This window comes from Natator depressus, chromosome 3 (assembly GCF_965152275.1).
Source record: "Natator depressus isolate rNatDep1 chromosome 3, rNatDep2.hap1, whole genome shotgun sequence".
Lineage (NCBI taxonomy): Eukaryota > Metazoa > Chordata > Testudines > Cheloniidae > Natator > Natator depressus.
The window spans coordinates 34,048,359-34,074,792 of NC_134236.1; the positions used below are offsets into that span (position 1 = coordinate 34,048,359).

Consider the following 26,434-nt stretch of genomic DNA (forward strand, 5'->3'; position numbering starts at 1 on the left):
CCAAAATAAAATTATTGTTAAGTAAAAGGATTGCTTATTTTAAATTGTTTTAATTCAAACTAAAACAAAATACATTTTATGTTCAGTATACGTCCGTTGTAGTTTTACGTTAAAGTACATATGGTTCAAATCTTACATTTACATTTCAAAAGCAAAAATAAGTTCTATGCTTTTTTCTAGGTGCATATAGAAATAAAAATAAAATCCCTTTTTAAAGATTTTCATATTTTACTGAAATAGATTGGTGTTCAAAAGAGAATTTAGAACTGAAGAAGCTTAAGAAAATAAAAGCCTCATTTGACAATCACTTTAATACTAGAATATTGATGCCTTTTGGCATAGCTTTAAAATATTTTAAAATCTTTTTTAATCACTTCAGTAAAACAAATGTTTCTGTTGAATGATGTATTATTCTTAGACTCATTTCCATTCGTTGTTTACTTCATATTTTTTGAGCCGTTAATCATTTTACCCAAACCATAATATTTTGTTGTTGTTAGGATATTATCAAGGAGGATGCCGATGAGGGGCTTTCTTCACCCACAGCCCCCTCAATGGTAAATGAGTAGTCATGTGGTGTGGAAATTTAGCATCTCATTGCTTCGTCAGCAGTAATGAGTCTGCATTGATTTTAACTGCAGTTCACTAACACTGCATCAGTGGCTTGGTGGGCAAATAGAGTAGTTGAACACTAATAAATGTAGTTTGTGAATGAATTCAAGAGCTAATATTTACTTATAAGACCTACTGTATTATTTTCCTCTTAGTCTTCCCTGACCTTCTCAGTAGCTATGAAGTACAGAGTCTTCAGCTAAGAGTACAGTGTTTTCCATCTTCACCAGCAGTTCCCTGATGGTTAAAAGGAGTGGGGAATGGCAGTTGGCCATTCATTACTTAGTTTTTAGAACTGAATGGCTGGTTAACTTTATTCTTCTATCCTCTTCTCTTTTGTTCCCATATCCCACATAAAGCTGCTGCAGTTATTACAGCATAAAGCAACTTTATATAAAAATAACAAAAATCTGCTATATATTATAATCATATTCATGAGCTAGCATATTAAGGTCTACCTTTACTCATGCGTAAGTTAATGTTAGAATTTTGTGTTCCACAACTTTCGTCTTTATTTCATTATAAATATCCATACAAAGATATCTTCCTTTATATGTAGCTGTTTTAACCCTTAATTGTGGAAGTCAATAGAAAACCATTCTGGCCATCAAGCTCTGGTGACTGCCAACACAAAAAGGTTAACATAGTTTTAACCATTATCTTAATTACTTTATCCTGTTATCTGCAACAGCCTAAATGTGTGACTTGAGGTATTTTTTGTCTTTCACTGATGCAGGAAAAGGTTTGCATAAAATGTCTTTTTTTTTTTTTAATTACGCAACAATGGGAAAAACAAGAATTCCAGCATAATTATGGCAACAAAGACCAAGCCTGCATTAAAATAATATTAATTAAGGATTTTGTAGGCACGGAGTGTTTCTCATTCTTTAACTAATGCTGCTGAACCTACATATAGCAGCATTCAAGATCATATATTGTTCTGAAACCCTGTAACATTTTGATCAAAATGTAAAGTTAATGGGGCAGTTAAAACCCTGATTCTGAATTTTGTAGTGTTTGTGAATTATTTTGTTTTAATACCTGATTGTCTTCTCCTCTGCTCTCTGTGAAGGAGGCTGGAAGGGCTCTGGTATGCTTCCCTACCATCCCATATCCTCTGAAAGCCCTTTCACAAGTAGGCTCTGTCAGTCAGGATGGCTTAGCGATCCCTAAACCTCTGGGGAGTCCCTGTGCAATGTAATACTGACCTTGCTGGCTTTCTGGTTAAATTTCTGTGGAAGACAGAGACAGTATTACTCAATGTGTTTGTTCTCCATTGATTTAACCCATGATGGAAAAAATAAACTGTTTTCATGCTTCCATTGAGAGTATAAGATGAATTCTTCAGAGTTATTACAGGCTCAATAGAGGTGTTTGAGGCACTTCAGTTATCCACAAATGATGGATATAATAGACTGTAATAATTCTGTCCAAGTATTTAGGGAGTCCTTAATCCATGCATCTTAGCCACTATATATGATTATAGCTTTTACTTGTTCTTTAATGCATGGATCCATGCATGCAAAATAATTCAGTGTACTAAAAATCCTTTAGTTTGGTGATCTAATACGAGCACCACATGTAGGATTAAAGGTCAGTCTTGATTCCTGAGTTTTGCAGGGGCTAGAAGGGTTGATTTATTTAGCCCTGAGTAGAGGAGAGAAGCTCCCTTGACTTGCTTTTTAGTAAGCTTCTTTGACCAATGCAAGGAGCTGGTATCTCTGGAAAACCCATTTTTTTTTTATATGGGTCAAAATTTCTGTGAATTGGTAGAGCTGCGTGGAGAAGGTCTTGTCCCAGTGCAGGGGACTGGAGCTAATGGCTTCTCAAGGTCCCTTCCAGCCCTACATTTCTGTGATTCTATGGTTGCACAATACCTCTTCATGCTTTGTGGCTCCTGCTATTGATGTCAATATGTCAATAAAGTTAACCAGTTTTATAACGCAAGATCCTAAAATCTTAGAGCCTGATTCTGATCTTTCCTACATCCGTGTAAATCTGAAGTAACTTCTTGGAAAGTAGTGGACTGATGTGGGTGTAAAACTCGTGTGATTATAATTACATGTTTAGTCTTTTTTGTGCATTATGTTGTGCAGAGTACATTGTAGGCACTGTGTGAGTGCGCACGCATGTGTATATATATTTCAAACTTGTATTTTGTGTTCCAGCCCTATCTAGTCCATAATCTTCATGGGTTTCTGGAATAGTGGATAAAGAATACTGTTAAAATTCCTTGCAGGGTTAATGCTGGTTCTCTTTAGTAAATTAACTGATTTGGGGCCTGATCGTGTGCCATTGAAACGGAATGGAAACTTTGCCATTAACTTCAGTAAGTGCAGCATTCGGCCTACAGGGCATTATAATACTGACCCTTGCTGTACTTTTGTCTTGGAGTCTCCAAAGTATCTTCTTCACAACGAACTTAGTATTCTTTAATCTGTTCCAAAATCCAAGTAGACAGGTAAGCAGTTTGTTGTGCCAGTAGAGTATAGTGTGGTAGTTTTAATGAAACAGTATTCGCTTTTGTTTTCCAGTAGCACCCATGATTTTCTGGGCACTTTTTTCAGACAGCAAAGAAGGCATGATCTCTGCCCAGTCTAAAGAGTTTGTCACCAGATTGCAATATGAACAAGATCTATGTTATCTACCAACATATATCATGAATCAAATTTGCATTACTAATTACATTTGTTAGGATGGAGCATACCTCAACATAATTGTATTGTTTTAAAGTTGTTTTCCCTGTTGTATGAAATCAATAGTGCCTTGAGGCATATAATGTACTTTCATTGAAGTGGCCCTAAAATGGACCTGTGCAATCATGTAATTGTACATAAACCTTGCCTATCCTTTAAAAATAATGGAAGTGTTTTTTTAATGGACAGGTCTGGGTATGGACAAAGGATGTAGCCTGGGAAGTTTTTCACTTATTCTTGCAAATGTTAATGTGAAATTAATCCCCTTAGAATACAAACTATAAACCCAATTACTATTTGTTCTCAAAATCTACCTTTTCAGCTCTGTTTTCCTTGCTTAGCTATGAGGACTTTAAAATTATTCAACAAATAATGTTGTAACTTAATTTTGAAATGACAAAGGAATTTTAGGCTGCAAACCAAGATTTTGCACTGCAAAAATGATGCAGATCTTCCCTCTGACCTAGGATATTAAACCTCAACAAGTATTCATCTGCTTTTTTACAAGTACAAAAGGAGAAAGTCACTTATCAGAAATATCTATCTTAAATGTTTTATTGCAGTATTAAAAAAAATCTCAGTATACTAACTTTGTATTATAAAGCTAGTTTTACATGCACTGTTTTAAATTAGATTAATATGAATGCATAAGTGTCTATTACATCTTTAGACATTTTTGTTGTTTCACTTTAAGCTTCTGTCTTTTCATTCTGTTTTTGTCCCTTTCTTGAAGCTGTGTAAATCTGGGTTAAACAAACAGAGACAGGTACAGCAACTTTCTATGAATTGTCATTCACTTATTTGATGGAATCATTGCAAAAGCTATCATACTGGCTCTTCATGCTAGGCTGTCTATAAATTAATGCTCATTACTAGCCCTTAGGTTTGCTTTTAGCTTTTGCATGGCAAATATTTTTCAGTGTAATGTTCTCTAAGCTGAAAAATGTGTCAGTTTAAGTACAGTTTTAATTCACTTACCTGACGACATTATCCCCAAAGCAATTACGTTATTTATTCTTCAGGCAGTGTTATTTATAAAGAGTGATTTGGACTAATGTGTATTTGTTTCAAATAGTTTATACTTTAACAAAAATCTAAATATTTTTAGCATTTTTCCCATATAATTTTTGATAGACAAAAATGCTTCTTTCTAAACTAACTTCTAATGCATGCAGAAATAGTGACTTGCTCTTGACTGCTAAAATATTTTGATTTAATGGAAGAATACCTATTCCATCTTACCTCTGTGTGAAATTTCCTTCTTTATTTCTTTGTGTTAATCTGCAGATGCTATATTTGATTGATTCACAGTTCACAAACTGTTGAAACTCTTCACATTGTTCTTAGAATATTTATGTTAGCAACACCATTATAAAATAGTTTTGGCCATAGTTTATGGCTGTCATTTTTCAAAGTACAATAGATTTTTCCACTAAAAGTATAATTTGAACTAATCAGTAAATTGTGATTATGGGAGGATTAACTTAGTTCATGCTTTTCAGCATCTCTTATTCACTGCATTCATTGTAAGAATATTGTTGAGAAATCACATTGGAATAGGAAGAAGATTGGAATAATACATCCAAATATCGCTAAAAATTTCTGAATTGTGCTGACAACTTGGATAAAAATTTTAATATCAGAATGATTAAAAATGTTATGACCTTTTTGGTTGCCTTTTAGACAAGTTTCTCAAGCAATCAAGTCAAGGTAAAAAATGTGTAAGTTTTAACCAAGAGAATCAAAACATTTTTTTTTGTTTACCTTCATGTTAGATTGCAGTTACCCTTTAGAACAGAAATGTATTTGTTAAAAAAAACCCATAATCTGTAGTTTTGTTAGTATTTAAATGCTCCATTTAAAACTGTGTTTAGTTTTATTTGTAAAAGAAACTGGAATATCTTTTACTATTTACAGATCGTGAAATAATTATGAGATAATTAATTGTGAATATCAAAAGTGAGTGTGTGGGTGGGGAAATATTGACCAAAACTATCTGGTAAGTAGAGACTAAGAAGGTTAAGAAGGTAAAAGTGATTATAAAAGTTAAGTATTGGAAAACATAAAGATTACATAAGAAGGGAATACAAATAATGCTCTAGTATTGCCCTATGTGCCTGCAACAGCCTCTCTTCTTGTATACCTAGCAGCCTCTATATTGTTTGGAATCATAAGAATAGCCATACCAGATCTGACCAGTCATCCATTTAATCCAATATCTTATTCCCAGCAGTGTGCAGTGCCAGATGCTTCAGGGGAAGGTGCAAGAAAGCCTGTAGTGTGGGCAGTTACATAGTTCAGAGGGAAAGCTTCTTCCTAACATTAATCAGTTAGTGATTGGCTTATACCTTGAAGTATATTAGGATTTATATTCTTTAAAAAATTAAATTAAATATTGTCTAGTGTAGCTGTAGGTGTTCTCATTATCAAGCGTTAAAGTGATTCTTTCCTTGAATCTTTCTGAAAGTGAAGTACTTAAATAAAGAGAAAAGAGAGAAACACTATAGAGAACATAAATACATTCTTTATTGTTCATAAAGAATTACAGGTAAACCCTGATAACTGAACTGTAGTTAACCAAAGCAACAACTGTTTGATGTTGCGCTTCTAAACTTTGGAGAAGTGGAATTTCTTTGCAATGTGACCTATTTAAAGTGATGGACCTTCACAGGAATTTAGCTTCAGTCCTGTGGTGCCTAGATGTTACACAGTGCTGAAACCAAAATTCCATAAGCAGGAGCTGTGAAGGCTATGTGGGTGTGCTGCTAATAGAACTAGCAATTCTGATAGCTCTGGGGATATCTGGAATAACCAGATTACAGATAGAGGTCTCTGCTTGTACTACCTTTCAGAAATGTCTCTTCCTGCTCTGCACTCTCCCTCCCCAGCACTCTGTTCTGTCTTGCACACAGATCTTAGATTTCTGTGCACAGAGCTAAGCTTTGCAAGAGTGGAGCTGAAGAGGGGCTCTGTTCCTACAAAATTGAGGGGCTTTTGGCGATTAACATCATTTCTGTGGAATGTAAGAGTTCCACAGGACTGAGCCCTTTGGTTAAGTAATCCTATGCTTATACAGAGGTTTTGGATGTCCTCTGAGACCTCTGAATAATAATGGATTTATATGTGTTGGGTTATGATGCCAGAGGCAGAAATTAGTTATCTAGAAAAGGAAGAGGAAGGATTGAAAACCTGGAGTGTCACAGCAGAATGTGTAATGATAAAAGTAAGGTAGCATTCTATGGCCTTCTCTAAAATTCCAGATGATGTAGTGCAGTGGTCACCAACCTGTAGATGGCGATTGATTGGTCGATCCTGGAGCCTCTGCCAGTCAATCGCAATCTCTGGCCGCTAAAAGTATGATGGTGCAGCGGGGCTAAGGCAGGCTCCTTGCCTACCCTGATCCCACACCGCTCCTGGAAGCGACCAGCATGCCCCCCCACAGCTCCTGGCGGGGAGGGGTCTCTGCGCGCTGCTCCTGCCTGCAAGCACCACCCTCGCAGCTCCCATTGGCCAGAAACGAGGAGCTGTGGGGGCAGTGCATGCAGGCAGGAGCAGCATGCAGAGCCACATGCCCCACCCCAGGGGCCACAGGGCATTTTGGCCACTTCTGGGAGTGGCGTGGGGTCGGGGCAGGCAGGGAGCTTGCCTTAGCCCCACTGCGCCACCGACCAGGAGCCGCCCAAGATAAGTGCCGCCCGGCGGGAGCCCACACCCCAGCCCTGAGCCTCCTCCCGGAGCCAGCACATTGAACTCCCTCCTGCACCTCAAGCCCCTGCCCCAGCTCTTAGCCCCCCCCATAGCCAGCACCCAATACCTCCTCCTGCACCCTGAACCCCCTCCCGCACTCCAACCCTCTGCCCCAGCCCTGACCCCCCTTCCAGAGCCAGCACCCCATACCTCCTCCTGCACCCCAACACTCTGCCCCAGCCCAGAGCCCCCTCCTGCACCCAAACTTGCTCCTGCACCCCAACCCCCTGTCCCAGCCCAGTGAAAGTGAATGAGGGTGAGGGAGAGTGAGTGATGGGGGTGGGGGGAATGAGCCGGGCGGAACTTCTGGGAAGGGGCGGGATAGATCCTGGGTTGTACTTAAATTCAAAAAGTGATCTTGTGCTTAAAAAGGTTGGAGACTACTGATGTAGTGGTACCCTTAACTATTTAGATGTTTATAGTTTACTATATATGGAATGCTTAAGGGTGACTTTGGAAAGGAAATATTTCACCACAGTCTCATATTGAACTGATGCAACCGAAGTTTTTAATCATGCTTGATCCAAATATTTGCACATGGCTGAGAAGATAAAGCCAAGATATACAGTTAAACTTAAATTTTCCAAAACTCCCTGTTAGCTAAAACAATGTCACAATACTAACAAATGCAAATATTAACAATTACTAACAACAGTTAACTATGTTCATTATCCAAAACTCCAACTATTACATTTGATAATTAAAGTTTTACTGTATAGCATTCACTCTTAGATGGCACTTTTCAATAACTATGTTCTTCTGAGAGTAGAACTAACTCTTTCTGAACTTTCCCAATTATACTGATATTTTTACATTGTTTTATTACCACTAAATAAATGTTATAATATTTTGAAACCTCTCTTATTCCTATTAAATATGTAGAAATACATTTAATGTTGAAATTTCTTTCAGCAGGGGTCTGTCTTGGGTCCAGAACTATCCAATATTTTCATTCATTACTTGGATAATTGAGTAGAGAGTGTGCTTATAGTATTTGCAGATAATACCAGGCTGAGAAGGGTTGCTATCACTTTGGAAGACAGGATTAGAATTTCAAATGACCTTGACAAATTGAAGAATTGGTCTGAAATCAACAAGATGAAATTCAGTAAAGACAAGTGCAAAGTACTACACTTAAAAAGGAAAAATCAAATGCACAGCTACAAAATGGGGAATAACTTGCTAAACAGCAGAACTGCTGAAAAGAATGTGTGGGTTATAGTGGATCAGAAATTGAATGTGAGTCAACAATGTGATGCAGTTGTGAAAAAGGCTAATATCATTCTGGGGTGTATTAACAGGAGTGTTGCATGTAAGACATGGGGCTTAATTGTCCCACTTTACTCAGCACTGTTGAGGCCCCAGTTGGAGTAGTGTGTCCAGTTCTTGGCATCGTGCTTTAAGATGTGGACAAATTGGCGAGTCCAGAAAAGAGCAACAAGAAAGATAAAAGGTTTAGAAAACCTGACCTATGAGGAAAGGTTAAGAAAACTGGCCATGTTTAGTCTTGAGAAAATAAGATGGAAGGGGTATTTGATAACAGACTTCAGATATGTTAAGGGCTGTTTAAAAGGAGGACTGTGATCAGTTGTTCTCCATGTCCACCAAAGGTAGGGCAAGAAATAATCGTCTGAATCTGCAGCGAGGGAGATTTAGGTTAGCTATTAGGAGAATAGCTATTATGGAATCCCCATCATTGGAGATTTTTAAGAACAGCTTAGACAAATGCCTCTCAGGGATGGTTTAGGTTTACTTGGTCCTGCCTCAGCACGGGGTGCTGAACTTGATGACCTCCGGAGGTGCCTTCCAGCCCTAGATTTTTATCATTCTGTTTTAAGGGAGAAAGTTATAGAGAACTATACTTTTTTTCTTCAGTGTGTGCTCTTTGTCTCTAGTGTTCTTCAGTAAACCATTGTGTCACACTGTCTGGAGTGGTTCATGAGCATTAGTGCCAATCTCAGGGCAGACTGTCAAGAAGCAGGGCAGAGACTCCAGACTGGGTTGTATTTCTATAATTAGATTTCACCAACCCAGTAAGGAATATGAACTCGAAAGCATTATAACAGTCTTAAAACAGAGTCAGAGGCAATCTGCTTTATATTCCAGTCTATCTCCCACCCAGTCAAGCTGGATTTAGTGATAGTTGGTTGCTATACACCAAAGATCACAAAATATTCAGGTTGCTCCCAGTCCCAAGAGAGCAGTCACTTACCTCAGATCAACTTGTACATTAGATCTCTCTCCAAAGACAATGCTTGTAGCCAATCCTGTAATAAACTAACTAAAGATTTATTGACTAAGAAAAGAAATGAGAGAGTTATCACAAGGTTAAAGCAAGCAAACTTATATACACAAATGAGTTAGTGGTTTTAAAAGATAACACAGATGTAGTAATCTGTTAGCTCTGAATGGGAAATTAATATATAGTTGATATACAGAACTATACTGGCAAAAGAGGTCTTGGTGGAATTTTTCTGTTTGTCTGTATGTAATGTGATAACTTTTGAATACCACTTCCAATGAGTTCCAAAATTTCAGGGAATGTTATAGGTGTCAGTGGGCAGAACCCTTTTGCTTTTTGTGAAATCAGAAGAGGGAAATGGGGGGAGGGAGACAGAGACCCTTGCATCTGATTAGCAGATCTGGCAGCATCAGTCATCTTTGTAATTGTCTATAAATCAAAGCAGCCATTAACACTTACCAGCATAACAATACCCCTCATCTCCTCTCTGCCCATGTCACAGTACAGTTTAAAATTTTGACATACTGAATTACTTATCTCCCAGATAGACAGAAAAGAAATAAGAATAGTTGAGGGAAAAGGGAAGAGCCCCTATCATGGGTGGACTGGGTGATGGTGGGAGGGGGATGGTGGGCCACTCAGACCCTTGCAGAGGGGAATTGAGAGGTACACAGGACCCCTGGTATTCTGGGGAGAATGAGGCTCAGTGGTATGGGGGACACACAGAGCCCCAGCCATGTGCTGGAGGGGTGAATGGTGGAAGAAGAGGGAAGGGAGAAATGAGGGAGCGCACAGTTCATGACACGAGGGGAGAATGTGAACCCCTGGCATACAGGTAGGTGAGGAGGGAGGTTGGAGGGAGTCTCTAAAATAGAGAAGGATTGGAGGATGGCTGGAAGTATAGGCTGGATGAATGGACTATAAGGTGGATAGAAAGCTGGCTAGATCACTGGGCTCAACGGGTAGTGATCAATGGCTCCATGTCTAGTTGGCAGCCAGTATCAAGCAGAATGCCCCAACAGTCTGTCCTGGGGCTGGTTTTGTTCAATATCTTCATTAATGATCTGGAGGATGGCGTGGATTGAACCCTCAGCAAGTTTGCAGATGACACTAAACTGGGAAGAGTGGTAGATTCACTGGAGGGTAGGGATAGGATACAGCGGGACCTAGATAAATTAGAGGATTGGGCCAAAAGAAATCTGATGAGGTTCAACAAGGACAAGTGCAGAGTCCTGCACTTAGGATGGAAGAATCCCATGCACCGCTACAGACTAGGGACCGAATGGCTAGGCAGTAGTTCTGCAGAAAAGGACCTAGGGGTTACAGTGGAAGAGAAGCTGGATATGAGTCAACAGTGTGCCTTTGTTGCCAAGAAGGCTAGCAGCATTTTGGGCTGTGTGAGAGGGGCATTGCCAGCAGATCAAGGGACGTGATCATTCCCCTCCATTCGGCATTGGTGAGACCTCATCTGGAGTACTGTGTCCAGTTTTGGGCCCCACACTACAAGAAGGATGTGGAAAAACTGGAAAGCATCCAGCAGAGGGCAACAAAAATGATTAGAGGTCTGGAGCATATGACTTAAGAGGAGAGGCTGAGGGAACTGGGATTATTTAGTCTGCAGAAGAGAAGAATGAGGGGGGATTTGATAGCTGCTTTCAACTACGTGAAAAAGGGTTCCAAAGAGGATGGATCTAGGCTGTTCTCAGTGGTAGCAGATGATAGAACAAGGAGTAATGGTCTCAGGTTGCAGTGGGGGAGGTTTAGGTTGGATATTAGGAAAAACTTTTTCACTAGGAGGGTGGTGAAGCCCTGGAATGGGTTACCTAGGGAAGTGGTGGAATCTCCTTCCTTAGAGGTTTTTAAGGTCAGGCTTGACAAAGACCTGGCTGGGATGATTTAGTTGGGGATTGGTCCTGCTTTGAGCAGGGGGTTGGGCTAGATCACCTCCTGAGGTCCCTTCCAACCTTGATATTCTATGGCAAACAGGGAGCTTGTGATTGGTGGGGGAGGAATGAAGGATGGTAGGAGCCTCTGGTACATGCAATGAGCTTGACCTTCAAAAGCAGCTGTCTGATCCTCTAGCATAAATAACAGGTGTTTACTTTGTAAAATGTTCTTTTCCAATGTAGATATCATTATTGAGTGTTTGTCATGGACGCTCTGTAAAACTTTCAAAGAAAGCAGTATTCTACAGATTGCCCTATATCAATTAATAATTGGACCCAATTTACAGCTTGAAACATATCACTAATATAGATGCTCAAATATATTGCTGATGGATGTGGCATAAGAATCTAGATGGACAGTTTATCTGGGTATATTTTAACAGGATAGTGAAATTGCATAAACGTAGACTTACATTTCTTCCCCTTCACCTTGCTTTAGCCGCCTCTGTATCGTGGCACAGAAACCCCATAACTAGGAAGAATTTATGCTTTTCTGAGAATTTAGAGCCTTGTTGTACTGGCCACCTGCAGATGCATTCATTTTCCTTCCCCACACCCTCTTTGGTGTTATTTCCAGAAGCTGAGCTAGTTACCCTATGTCATCTGAGTCTGAAGTTAGCATGAAGAGTTTAGGTAAAACAGTGGAATCCAGATTTTTTAATAAGGCCTAGTCTTGCTTTTAAAATTTGACCTAGTTAAATCTATGCAAACCCCTAATGGTGACGCTGTAGTTTAACCCTTGCTTATATTGATAATTTGTTATATCTTATATTGATTTTTTTAATTAGTTTGGTTAAACTAGAACACTTTTCTAGGATGGACAGTGTCTCAGCCATTTCCCTCTCATTATTATTATTACTACCACCATATGTTAGCATTTTCCAGTATTATATTTAGATAATTTGGCACTAATCATGGTATTCTTACTTTTTAGCTCCATATCCAAAAATGCATGTAATTGAAGACCATTTGATTTGCATCAGACATGCTTAGCATTTGAATATATTGTTTGTGCACATTTTTCCGCTTGCATAGGGAACAGGAACAGTCACAGGATCAGCCACTGGAGGATCACATGTGCCTTTGAGCTCAATGAATGTGGAAGCCGTATGTGAGAAGCTGAAGCAGATAGAAGGGCTGGATCAGAGTATGTTACCTCAATACTCTGAAACTATAAGAAAGGTGATCCATTATTATACTTCAATCATTTACATAACATTGAAACACAGGAATGCATGCATAGAAGAAATTATTTAACTGACGTATTGCATGAAAAATCTACTGAATCATTTTGAATATCAAAATAATACTTTTTATCTATGTATGTTCAAAGTAATGCAGCTTCTTTAATGCAAGGAAAATGTCCTGAGTGCTTCGTTATCTTGTATTTAAAACTGAGGTAAGGGCCCTAGTCACTAAAGTGAAATGTCAAAATGTGTTTTTTCTTGCAAAAAGAATATTGTGCATTATTGTAATTAATTTACCCTGTTCAATTTACCATGGTAATTTTCTTAAAGCCTGCATTTAATTTATTTTTTTACGCTCAGATGAGATTGTATAGTCTTTACCTTATTTTAGATCGAGGAAAAAAATGTGTCTGAAGACTCTTCCTCTCTCCTTTCCAAAGTCCTGTTATGTTTTCTGTTCAATTAGGAGATAGTTCTTCCCCAGTTTATTCCCTTATCGTGGCTGATATATAAATGTTATATATGGAATGTTCTGGATGTGTGCAGAATAGTAAAATTCTACATAGCCTACTGAAAGGCCTAGTACTGTCAAACTGGGTGCTCTGTGTGAGAGTTAACACAGGAAAACTACTTCTAAAACTACCATCTCTACATGAATCAAGCAATGTATTACAAAAGCCTAATCTCAAAAGGTATGCTTTGCCCCTTGGTAGAGTAACTACATTTTTTTCAAAGAGTAAAAATAGGATCCCTGTCCCAGAGGGCTATTACAGATAAGTATTTTGTCAGGAAAGTGTGTAAAGGAGGATTTTGGCAGATATAGTATCTGTAGGGAGTCAAAAGGGGAGAAAAGATCCCCTTTCCGCCCTCCCATAGCTTTTCAACCCAAGAGTTGGAACATATTACAATAAAGTATGGGCATCTATTTACCCTTCATTGTTTTCTCCAAGTCCCAGCCCTGTGACTGTATTTTCTACTCCTGTAACTGCAGGCCCTGCAACTAGTTTATAGAAATCTCCCATGCTCCAAGACTCCCCTATCTTTTAGTCTTCTCATTTTATTTTTATATACTCCCCCTCTCCTGTTTTCTGTTTTTATATTTTATGTACCTTTGTTTTTCCTCACTTCATCCTCTGTCTCTCCTCCATTCAGTCCATTCACCCTTTCCTCCTCCCTCTTTACCTCTCACCCTTCCATATCTCCCTCACTTTCTCTGCCACACTTATTCACTCTCTCTCATTTATTCTGTCTTCCCTCTCATATGCTAAAATGACTCCCTTGTGTCCCCCCTGCCTTTTCACAATCCATTGCTCCCCAGTGATGCCAGGAAAGTGAAGAGCAGTGTTGAGGCTGGGTCAGTAGCCATTTCTGTATTAGGGTGGTGTTGCTGAGCTTTCTGTAAGTTCTGATTCTTCTTCGAGTGCTTGCCCATGTCCATTCCATATTAGGTGTGTGTGCTCACCACATGCACCGGTGCCGTAAGTTTTCCCCTCAGCAGTATCTGTAGGGGACCGGCTCTGGTGCCCTCTGGAGTGGCGCCCACATGGCGCAGTATAAGGGGCGCCACCGGCTCCCCCCACCCTCAGTTCCCTCTTGCCGCCAGTGACAGTGCTGGAACATCTGATGCTTTGGCTAGCATTGATTCCTTCTCTGTTCTTGCAAAATTTGAAATCCTGTAAAATAGTTATACATAGTAGTTTTCTTAGTTACCCTTAATAGTAGTTCTCAAACTCTCTGTTAGTCCCAAACGGGACCTGGTCAGGGCATGCCCTGGTCCCCAGGCTTTGAGCCCTGTGATGGTTGCAAACGCCATATGCCCATCAGTGGTCCCCATACCAGCTGCTTAAGGTGCTTAGGCGAAGGACACACAAGTGACAAATGCCATATCTGCAAGTCCTTCAAATCTAGGACGAAGAAGGAGCGCAATATCCGTCTAAGCGTTCCTAAGGGAGTCGTCACTCACTTCGGCACCGGAGCAGCGGTCTGACTCTGCACCGAGCACTGTGGTCTCCATGCACAGTGTTCCCCTGGTGCCGTTCACGAGCCGGCACTGGTCTCCCTCCATCGCTCTGCTCAAGAAGCCAAAAAAGACTGTGAGGGGAAGATCTCCTAACTCCTGCAAGGGAAAAGAGAGGGCACAGGGCGAGCCAAGACCCATGTCAGGCAGCAGTACCATTCCCCATCGAGAGGGATGTCCCACCAGCTTTCACCTGCCCACAGCCATCATGCCTCAGAATGGGAGAGGCAGGCTCAGTGGAGCCCTCTTCGGTCCCCTCACCAGTGGCAGCGATCGAGGAACTTGAGGTGTACCTTGCCGGTAGATTGGCGCAGACCCTCTGAGGCATGCTCCGCCTGGCAAGAACTTCAGGACCAGCCCCGACCATCTTCAAGGGCCCAGGACTGATCCTGGGACCAATCGGGCACCAGATACCGCCGATCACCGGGCTGTCATTGCCCGTCTCCAAAAGGAAGGTCATCCTACTCAGGACAAGAGTCACCGCTCAGCCTGATCCTGGTTGCCCAGGACCAACCACTTCGCTGGTGGCTCGGAGTGAGGTTCCCTGATTGCGGGACAAGCCCTGGTACCGACAGTGCCAACGACATTATCAGTACCGAAACCTGTCCCATGGCCCCAAGTGCAGTGGCTGGTCCCACGGATACCGTGGATCCCTTGGGGGTTCACCCAGCCTTCCCAGACTGCCCGATGGGTGTTGGGAGCCTCGGACAGGCCAGTGGCCTCGGTATCCCGTCCGCCTCAGGAGACTTCAGGGGGTAAGACCCTGCAGGTCCAGGAGGACCCAGGGAAGCAAGTTGCTGGACCACGACTGGATGTGGAGGTTCCCATTGCACAGGCCTCAGCCTCGTCTGGCAATGACAAGGACATCACGGGGCCCACTCACCCAGTTCCTCAGGATGATGCCAAGGCGCACCAGGAACTTTTGAAGAGGGTCGCTTCTAACCTCGGGCTTCTTGCAGGGGAATTGGAAGAGCCCTCAGTCTCTCTGATGTCCTCTGTTCCTCAGCTCCTGCTAGGGTGGCTCTACTCTTTCATAGAGGGATTTCTAAGATCAATAATGCCCTGTGGGAGACTCCCTCTTCCCTGGCCCCTATCTCTAAAAGGGCGAAACGTAAGTACTTCATGCCAACCAAAAGGCATGAGTACCTGTACTCCCACCCAGCCCTCAATACCCTTGTGGTCGAGGCGGTTAACCACAAGGAGAGGCAGGGACAACCCGGGCCCACCTTCAAAAATAAAGACTCAAGGAGGCTGGATTTATTCGTCTTCCAGCCTTCAACTGAGAGTGGCCAACCACCAAGCCCTCCTTCACCGATTTGACTTCAATATGTGGCAAACCATGGCCAAGTTCGTCAGGTCGCTCCCTGAGGCTTCCAAGAAGGAGTTCTGAGCGATCCTTGATGAGGGCACGACCGTGGCCAGGGCGGTCCTTCAGGCGGCGTGAGACGCTGCGGACGCTGCTGCCCGCACCCTGTCTTCTGCTATCTCGATGCGGCCAGCCTCTTGGCTGCTCCTCTCTGGGTTGTCCACCAAGGCTCAACAGTCAATGCAGGACCTGCCCTTCGACAGCAGGGCCCTATTGGCGGAGCAAATAGCAAATTGCATGGCCTCAAGGACTCCTGCACCACCCTAAAACTCCTGGGTCTTTACGTCCCTACCCCAGCATGTAAGCGGTTCAAACCGCAGCAGTCACAGGGCCAGGGGAGTCAGCCTCAGCAGGACAAGCCCTATAAACAAGCCAAGGGCTACAAGCGCTACCCAAGCCACCTGCCTCCACCTTCTGCCCAGTTGGGCTTGACCTGTAATAAGTAGGGGGCCAAATGGTCATTTTGAGGGTGAACCCGAGGTGACTTACCAAACTATTCCCCGGATCCATCCTTCCCTGTATTCTCCAACCTCCTCTCCCTCTTCCTCCCTGCCTGGACAGCTGTAACCTCGGACCAATGGGTCCTCAGTACAGTGAAACAGGGTTATACCTTCCAGTTACTCTCCCCCCCCCCCCCCGCCTTCCCTGTCCCTCTTCAGGGACCCCCGCACAAGAGTCTCCTTGTGCAGGAGGTAGAGGGGTTACTACAGCCAGTTGCAGTGGAAGAAGTTCCTCTTGAGTATCATAGAATCATAGAATATCAGGGTTGGAAGGGACCTCAGGAGGTCATCTAGTCCAACTCCCTGCTCAAAGCAGGACTAATCTCCAACTAAATCATCCCAGCCATGGCTTTGTCAAGCCTGACCTTAAAAACCTCTAAGGAAGGAGATTCCACCACTTCCCTAGGTAACCCATTCCAGGGCTTCACCACTCTCCTCATGAAAAAGTTTTTCCTAATATCCAACCTAAACCTCCCCCACTGCAACCTGAGACCATTACTCCTTGTTCTGTCATCTGCTACCACTGAGAACAGTCTAGATCCATCCTCTTTGGAACCCTTTTTCACGTAGTTGAAAGCAGCTATCAAATCCCCCCTCATTCTTCTCTTCTGCAGACTAAACAATCCCAGTTCCCTCAGCCTCTCCTCATAAGTCATGTGTTCCAGTCCCTTAATCATTTTTGTTGCCCTCCGCTGGATGCTTTCCAGTTTTTCCACATCCTTCTTGTAGTGTGGGGCCCAAAACTGGACACAGTACTCCAGATGAGGCCTCACCAATGTCGAATAGAGGGGAACCATCACGTCCCTCGATCTGCTGGCAATGCCCCTATTCACACAGCCCAAAGTGCTGTTAGCCTTCTTGGCAACAAGGGAACACCGTTGACTCGTATCCAGCTTCTCTTCCCCTGTAACCCCTAGGTCCTTTTCTGCAGAACTGCTGCCTAGCCATTCGGTCCCTAGTCTGTAGCAGTGCATGGGATTCTTCTGTCCTAAGTGCAGGACTCTGCACTTGTCCTTATTGAACCTCATCAGATTTCTTTTGGCCCAATCCTCCAATTTGTCTAGGTCCCTTTGTATCCTATCCCTACCCTCCAGCATATCTACCACTCCTCCCAGTTTAGTGTCATCTGCAAACTTGCTGAGGGTGCAATCCACGCCATCCTCCAGATCATTAATGAAGATATTGAACAAAACCAGCCCCAGGACCGACCCTTGTGGCACTCCGCTTGATACCGGCTACCAACTAGACATGGAGCCATTGATCACTACCCTTTGAGCCGGACGATCTAGCCAGCTTTCTATTCACCTTACAGTCCATCCAGCCCATACTACTTTAACTTGCTGTCAAAAATACTGTGGGAGACCATATCAAAAGCTTTGCTAAAGTCAAGGAATAACATGTCCACTGCTTTCCCCTCATCCACAGAGCCAGTTATCTCGTCATAAAAGGCAATTAGATTAGTCAGGCATGACTTGCCCTTGGTGAATCCATGCTGACTGTTCCTGATCACTTTCCTCTCCTCTAAGTGCTTCAGAATTGATTCCTTGAGGACCTGCTCCATGATTTTTCCAGGGACTGAGGTGAGGCTGACACCGAGGTGACTACAGGAACAAGAGGTTCTATTCCCAGTATTTCTTAATCCCAAAGGCCTACGGCCCATCCTGGGCCTGCGAGACCTCAACAAGTACCTAAAGAAGTTAAAATTCTGCATGGTTTCCCTGGCTTCTATTATTCCCTCCCTGGATCCAGGAGACTGGTATGCCACCCTCGACTAGAAGGACGCATACTTCCACACAGCGCTCTTTCAAGGACACAGACGCTTCCTCCGGTTTACGGTGGGGCCCCACCACTACCAGTTTGGAGTTTGCAATCCTTCCATTTGGCAACAGCACCCAAGAGTGTTTACTGAGTGCATGTCAGTGGAGCCAAGTGCAGCTTACCTCAGGCGCTGGAGTATTCAGATCTACCCGTACCTCAACTACTGGTCATCAAGGGCAGTTCCAGTCTCAAGTCCAAAGTTATGTCGCGGTGCTTCAGGCCACATGCTGCTCTCGGGGCCTACTGGCAAATGACAAAAAGTCAACGTTAGTGCCGGTGCAGAGGATAGAGTTCACCGGAGCAATCCTCAAATCAACCTGCACCTGGGTGTTCCTGCTGCTGGAAAGGTTCCACACATTGACAAACCTCATTGCAGAAGTCTCCACGTTCCCTCTGACTACAGCCGGGGTCTGTCTGCGCCTCCAAAGTCGCATGGCAGCATGCACTTACATTGTCCGAATGCGGCCCCTGTAACAATCTCTGGGGATCGTCTATTCCCAGTCCAGAGACCCCTTGGAAAAGATCGTTATCATTCCCCAGGTGATACTTACCTCACTACGATGGTGGACTGACTGCAGGACAGTTCTGGAGGGGGTTCTGTTCAACAACCCCCCTCTGTCCATCGAGTTGGTGTCAGACACCTCAGACCTCAGCAGGGGTGCACATCTTGGTGACCTCCAGACACAGGGGATGTAGTCCCCAGAGGAGGTGAAGTTGCACATAAACGTCAGAGCTCTGAGCAGTCCAGCTGACGTGTGGAGTCTTCCTGCCCCACCTGTCAGGCAAGGTGGTACGAGTTCTGATGGACAACACAGCCTCAATGTTCTACTTCAACAGGCAAGGGGGAGCACGCTCATCGACTCTCTGTCAAGAAGCACTCTGTCTATGGAACTTCTGCATCAGCTACAAAATCCACCTGGAAGCTTGTCACCTTCCCGGTGTCAAGAATATGCTGGCAGACCAGCTCAGCAGGGACTTCTTCTCTCTCCACGAGTGGTCGCTCCATCCAGAGGTAGCCTGCGTGATCTTCCTAAGGTGGGGAACTCCCCAAGTGGACCTGTTCGCTACCAGACAGAACAGAAAATGCCACCAGTTTTGCTCTCGGCAAGGTCTGAGCAAGGGCTCCCTCTCTGAAGCCTTCCTCCTGTCGTAATCAGGGAGCCTGATGTACATGTTCCCTCCAATTCCACTCATCAGCAGGGTCCTAGCAAAGATCAAGAGAGACAAAGCACAGGTGGTCGTGATCACCCCGGCATGGCCTTGCCAGCACTGGTTCGGCATGCTTATGAGCTTGTCCATGGCCCCTCCCTGGCCCCTGCCCAACCACCCGCACCTGCTTTCACAGGACCACAGCTGTCTCCTACACCCCAACCTCGAGTTCCTCCACCTCTCAGCATGGATGCTGCATGGTTGAACCCAGAGGAACAGACCTGTTTGGAAGGAGTCCAACAGGTCCTCCTGGGGAGTAGGAAGCCCTCAACCAGACTGACTTATTTGGCCAAGTGGACAAGGTTTTTGCCGCTGGTGCTACATAGTGTAGTATAATCCATCCACACACCAGTGCCTCTTGAAGCAGGAAAATCCTGGTCTGATCAGGAGTTCTGGACTGTTGGAGACAGTTAGGGTTTGGGTAGAATCTTTCCTGAGCCATGCTTTTGACCTTTGTGTTACCTCTTACCTCTGTATGTTGGTCTCATGTCTCCACAGCTATTCAAGTGTGACTAGAGTTCTAGTAAATTTGTTCCTGATCAATCAGGTGTTCTTTAGAGTAATACATGACTCTTCATATTTGGGGAGAGAGTTTGTCACAACCAAGGAATTGGGATTTGATCTTGTAATTGCCATTTGGTAGTCCATGGCATATACTGCAAGGCTTCCAAGGTAACCTCTATTTTTTAAAGGAACCTTCAAGTTTGAAAAGCAAAGTCAAGATTACTAAAAAGAAATATTTTTCAAGTAAATGATAAATTAGAAATATAAAATCCTTGTAAGAGTCCAAGATGATTTCTGGGTAAAATGAATTTTATTATGAAATATTTACAGGGTTTTTTTTAATGTACCAAGTTCTTTTTACATAGTTTTACTTATTTTATTTAGGCAAACATAAATGGTCGTGTCTTGGCTCAATGTAACATTGATGAACTGAAGCAGGAGATGAACATGAATTTTGGTGACTGGCACCTTTTCAGAAGCACGGTAAGATAAAATTTTGAGCTTTTCCATATCAACAGAAAGCTGATTATAGTTTTACATTTGATCTAGAATGCCTCATTTATTTTGCTTTTTCCTTGGTGCTATAAGTCAGTTCTCATGGTAAATGTGCAGGCATGTATCATTACATTGGCTGCATCTTAAAACAAACTATTAAAGTATTGGTAGTATTGGACTTACACAAGCCATACAGTGAGGGGCATCTGTATCTCTGATACTGTTAAGCCATACATGTATGCTAAAAGATCTGTTCTTCCCTCAGCTTGAGGGTAAATAACATAGTTAATGGGAACTAGGGACAGGCATCAGACTGTTAAATTCTCCACAAAGATGTTTGAGTGCTGTTGATTCTCTACTCCTATACTACAGAATATGTTTGTGCTGCTAATTCACAGACTTGTAAATATTGACAGTTACTAGACACTGTTTTATTGTGAGACTGACGTTTATTAAATCTATTAAATGCGCTATTTGTTTTTTCACTCTTAAACTTGTAATTAGTATTTTGTTTTACAGGAATTGCGTACTTTAAAATTGATAGTCTTTGGCATGTTAATGCTTTAAAAAGGCTGTGTACAGTAACTAAATATTAAGAATGATTTTCATTTCAGACAATGAGGACAGTTCCATAAAGAGCTCTCTCCCAAGTAGTCTTTTTTTGGTGATTCATTCACAAACACATGCAATTTTACAATTTAAAAAAAGCAAGTTACATTTTCCTGTTTCCTTTTGTTTGGAATATAATACAATTTAAGAAAGATTACTTGCTCAAACCATTTTATCTTGCTTTGCTGTGTAATGACATTTGTCCTGTTTTTTACATGTTAAGGTACTCGAAATGAGAAATACAGAAAATCAGGTTGTTCATGAAGATTCTCGTGCAGTGAATGAACATGTTACCAATGTGATTCCTCACAATGAGCTTTCTCGTCGTCCTGTGCGTAATAGTGAATTGCCTCACACTGAGCTTACAGGAATTTCTGCTCAGGTTCCCTATGCTCTCAACTTCAGCTTTGAAGAACTGAACACAATTGGTCTCGATGAAGCTCCTCCACATCATAATAATTTGAGCTGGCAGGTATTTACTAAAGAGATTTATTTTGTTTACCTAATATGTGGGAAATTATTTTTTGTTAGATGACAGGACAGGCTGCCAGTCCACCCTGTCTATCCAGATACCCTCTCAACTCCCTGTCTTGCCCCAAGACCATAGTTTGGAGAGAGAGTAGGGAAAACCCCCAAATAAACCATTTCTACTGCCTCATCCTAATTTTCTCTCACCCCCAATAGCTGTTCCTCCTCCCTGGTAATTCCCCTCCAGAGGGAGAGTATGACTAAAGTACTTAGTTCACCTTGCATAAGGCAAGGTAAATACTAGATATTTCATCAGATAAATTCTATTAATCATACTGTTCAGTCCTCACAAATGGTAAATATTTTAATAACTTGCTACCAGCATGCCCCACTTAAAGGTTGAAAAATATATTTATATATAATTTTAACATGCACAGTACTGATGGACGTCAGAGCCTAGGTCCTGTGTTGGCAAGTGATCCAGCATTAAAATCTGGGGTTGGAATCCTCCTCTCATTCTCCCACAAGTTTTGTGCATATAATTTTTGGCTTATAATTTCCAAAATCACAGTAAGTATGAGCAGTTTTAGATATATGGGGCCTTTACAGAGGTTATACAGTTGATAAATGAATAAATGTTTTAAAGCAGTGGTCAAGATTTTCAAAAGTAACTAGTGATTTTCAGTGCCTCAAATTCTGGGCACCCAAAAATTGAGGCCTGATTTTCAGAGGGTAAATGCTCAGCACTTCTTGAAAATCAGGCATTTCAAGTTGGGCGCCCAGAAACTGAGGCACCCAACATCACTAATTACAACTCTTGGCCAATCTTTTTAATCATCATAGTTATAACTGAAATGTACACAAAATGGTTTAGGACATAAATGAATGTTTCTTATGAATGCTTTGGGTAGAATACAGTCTCAATATGTGCTTTTCAACACCAATATGGTGTGGCTCACTGTCTTTTATTTGTAGTTTTTCATTATATGTCAAGAGCCCAGGAATAATGGAAACAAAGATTTTGAAAGACAAACATAAAAAAAAAACAACTTTGATACGAAAAGATCAAAACTTTAGAACCACAACAGAGAGAGAGACATTAATTCAGAAAAGTAAGAAATTAGTCAGTTTGACTGTCTATTTTTGGGAAGCATTGGAATCCACCATTCAGAGGATATATAGCAAGTTTGCATTAATAAATAAACAAAAACTGGCTCATCTAAAGGGGAAAAGGCACCTTTTGGAAATGGGTAGCCAAATTAAATATTCTTTAGTGAATTAATTTAGCTGTATTCAGTAGGGAGTATGCATACATAACTGACCATATCCATCTTTGAGACGGCAATGTTTCATTATGGGCACTGAATTGCTCTAGCAGTTTGTCTTTCATTGAATATAGAAGACACTTATTTTAGACATTGTTTTATTCAGCATTAATCATGTTTGACAACTTCACAAAAGCCTAGTACATAGGAAAGAATCTTGTGAAGAGCTGTTAGTAATATTTAATAAATCACAAGACCTTGGTAGTAGTAATATAGAGGGGGGTAACAAAACTACAGCCTGCAGGTAAGATCCTTCCTATGGCTTCTTGCACATGATTGCTTGCTAAAGGGAGCATGAACAGTTTTTGAGGAAAAAAGGAACAGAATCAAAAGAATAAAAAAAATGCATGTAGGACCAAGAGCAAGGTAAAAGAGAAAGGATAAGTGAAAGAGAAGGAGCGAAGAGAGAAGAGGTGAGGAACAGAGTTCATATTCTTAATCTGAGAGACTGATTTTTCTGAAACCAGCTAAATACAATGAAAGTTTCAGTTGTATATATTCAATACTAATGTTTTTAATTATTTTCAAAATTCTCCCTCACAAATGTTTGTTGGCAATGAAATGTCCTTGAAATTTAAATGAAAAAAAAATCTTATATACATATGTAAATACGTGTGCGTATGCGAGAAAAGCCTAAACTCAATACACCAAATTAATTTAATAATTATAAAGTGTTTTCAAAAAGGATAAACTTTAAATGTTTTGATAAAATACAGATTTGTATGTAATTTCTTTTTGCAATGGAACAGAAATGACTGTTTTTGTGGAGTTGATGAATGAGTGTGAATACAAATATGACTGTTAAGCATTTATACAGATCTTTTAAATGGCTGTTTAAGAATTTAACTGCCATGATGCATTACAGACAAAAGTTTTTCATTCATGCATATATGCTATTGCTTCTGGTTATATTAAAATAACAAAGATAATAAGTGGTTTTGGTTTTTTTTGTTTTTTTTTTCCAGTCACAAACTCGCAGAACTCCAAGTCTTTCAAGTCTCAATTCTCAAGATTCTAGTGTTGAAATCTCAAAGCTGACTGATAAGGTGCAGGCAGAATACAGAGATGCATATAGAGAATATATTGCTCAAATGTCACAGCTAGAAGGGGGTGCGAGTTCTACCACTGTAAGTGGCAGATCTTCCCCACATAGCACAGCAGCTTTCTGTATGGGGCAGAGCACATCAGGGGGCTCCCTCCATTCCAGTATAGAACAAGAAAAAGGAAAGGATGGTGAACAGAAACAAGATGATGGACGAAAGCCCTTTCTGATGAAGAGGGGTGATGTTGTAGATTACAGTACTTCAGGTGTTTCCACTAATGATGCATCTCCTTTGGATCCTATCACTGAAGAAGATGAAAAATCTGATCAGTCTGGTTCCAAGTTTCTTCCAGGAAAGAAATCTTCGGAAAGAACAAGCATTTTCCAGGCAGCAGATTTAAAACTAAAAGGAGTTACTTTGCGCTATCAGAAACTGCCAAGTGATGAAGATGAGTCTGGAACAGAAGAATCAGATAACACTCCACTTCTCAAGGAAGGAAAGGACAAGAAAATGGATGGGAAAGTGGACAAGCAACCAAAATCCCCAGAACATGGATCTGAGCCTATTAGAACCTTCATCAAAGCAAAGGAGTACTTGACAGACGCCCTTTTAGACAAAAAGGATTCCTCTGACTCTGGTGTGAGGTCCAATGAAAGTTCTCCAAACCACTCCCTCCACAATGATGGAGCGGATGATTCACAGCTTGAAAAAGCAAATCTCATTGAGCTTGAAGATGACAGCCACAGTGGAAAGAGAGGAATTCCACACAGTCTGAGTGGCCTTCAAGATCCAGCTGTGGCACGCATGTCAATTTGCTCAGAAGACAAGAAAAGCCCTTCAGAGAGCAGCTTAATAGCAAGCAGTCCTGAAGAGAACTGGCCTGCTTGCCAGAAAGTCTATAATCTAAACAGAACACCTAGTACAGTCACCCTAAATAATAACAGTGCTCCAGCCAATCGAGCTAATCAAAATTTTGAAGACATTGAAGGTATCAGAGATTCCTCTCAAATCATTCTGCGCCCTGGCTCCAGCTCAAATTCAACTGCAGTTCAGAATGAGAACCTAAAAAGCGTGGCTCACAAGCGAAGCCAGCGTTCAAGTTATACCAGGCTTTCGGAAGATTCTTCAGAGCTCCATGGTGTTACAGCCTCAGGCGCTGCAGGTTTTGGAGAAGAGAGAGAGAGTATTCTGTGAAAGGAACAAACAAAATTAAAACAGAGCACGTCTGTATGTCATAATTTTCTTAAAATCCCTGTTTTGTCAGTTCATGCTCTTGCTAGACACTTTTTATCTCTTTCAATAGCCTCCACTAACAAATCTGGATTTTTTTCCAGTCCTTTTTTTGGAAAGAAAAAATAACCTACACTATAAAATATTTCATTACCCCTTTCCCTAATTTATACTGCTAGTAAATATAATGCTCTTTTCCACAAATGAAAGCAGTACTTGTCTTTCTGCATGGGAATCAAATTCCTTGCCAAAGAATTTTTGGGGAAAAGATGTTTTAGGATTAAGTAGGTCAGGAATATTTCATATAAAAGTAAAACATAGACATTAAATGTCTGCTGCAATGCACAAAACTCACATTTTGTTATCCCTTCTAAAAACTCCAATTAAATAGCTTACTTTTAGCAAAATGTTGTACCATGTGTTGCCATCTGAATTTACAGAAGCCAGAAGACACAATATTAAAATCCCTCTGGCCCTTGGTAACTTGAAATTTCATACTTTTCATTAACTAGTTGATCTTCAAAAGTGTGTGCAACGTATGAAATAGAATATGTTGGTTAAGTATTAAGATACATGATTGGCTAATTGTACATCTTCATCACCTGTTAGTTTGTTCTATAATTGCTCTTGTTTTTGGCAATTTTATTTGTGCATTGTGCTGATAAGCTGTGTAGAGGACGTTGTCTGAATATAGTGTTAGAATTAACAGATATTTAGTATGTAATGTTCTCTCATTGATTTAGTGAGTGCTCTATTTATTGTTGGTATGTAATTTCACAATCGTTGCACTAAATAGTTGTAACTGCTGTTACATCAAGACAGTGTTTGTATGTAATGTCTGAATTTCTGAAGTATTGTTCTGCATGCCCTTTCACTAATATATTCTTTTTCACCTGGTTATAGAAAGGAAAAAGTAATTAGTGTTTGCCATTTTAAAAGTAACATTTAAAAATGAGAAGTTCAGTGATAATGTAGTGTACCAGCTTTCTTATGTTAGAGATAGAGTATTTAATCGTTTGTGTTTCAGTCAGCTAAATAATGTATCTGAATGTCACTGTAGCAAATACTTTGTACTGTACATGAAATTTGCATGACTTTGGAAACGTGTTCAATCAAATGTACTCTAGTAGTATAGAGGGAATAATAAATAAATTGGCATATTGCTTTTGTGTCTGAGTTTCTGTTTATTATAGTGATTGTTTCCTCATTTGACAGAAAAATCAAATGTACTTGAGAGATTGTTGTGGTTAAAGCAATCTAATAATTTAATAATGATTAATGCTTTACAAAGTAATATTTTTCATTAATAGAATCCCCATAATAAACATCAAGGTACAAAAAAAACACATTTGATCCATGGAACAGGCAAACTTGGATCATTTTTTAGTAATTGGTACATGCGTGAGGGAGGTTAACCTCC

At 41.3% G+C, this 26,434-nt stretch overlaps 1 protein-coding gene across 6 annotated transcripts in view; it reads left to right on the plus strand.

Moving 5' to 3' along the window:
* KIDINS220 (kinase D interacting substrate 220) overlaps positions 1-26,168 on the plus strand; it is a 171,681-nt gene extending 145,513 nt beyond the window's left edge. For 2 of the 6 annotated variants that reach the window (XM_074947688.1, XM_074947689.1), the window contains exons 26-31: positions 501-557; positions 4,042-4,074; positions 12,279-12,425; positions 20,229-20,327; positions 21,172-21,420; positions 23,707-26,168. In XM_074947688.1, the coding sequence (XP_074803789.1) occupies positions 501-557; positions 4,042-4,074; positions 12,279-12,425; positions 20,229-20,327; positions 21,172-21,420; positions 23,707-24,978 (1,857 nt within the window). In that variant the 3' untranslated portion in view covers positions 24,979-26,168. The remainder of the gene's footprint in view (positions 1-500; positions 558-4,041; positions 4,075-12,278; positions 12,426-20,228; positions 20,328-21,171; positions 21,421-23,706) is intronic. The other 4 variants (XM_074947691.1, XM_074947693.1, XM_074947690.1 and 1 more) reach the window with 3 other exon arrangements.
* The last annotated feature ends 266 nt before the right edge of the window (positions 26,169-26,434 follow it).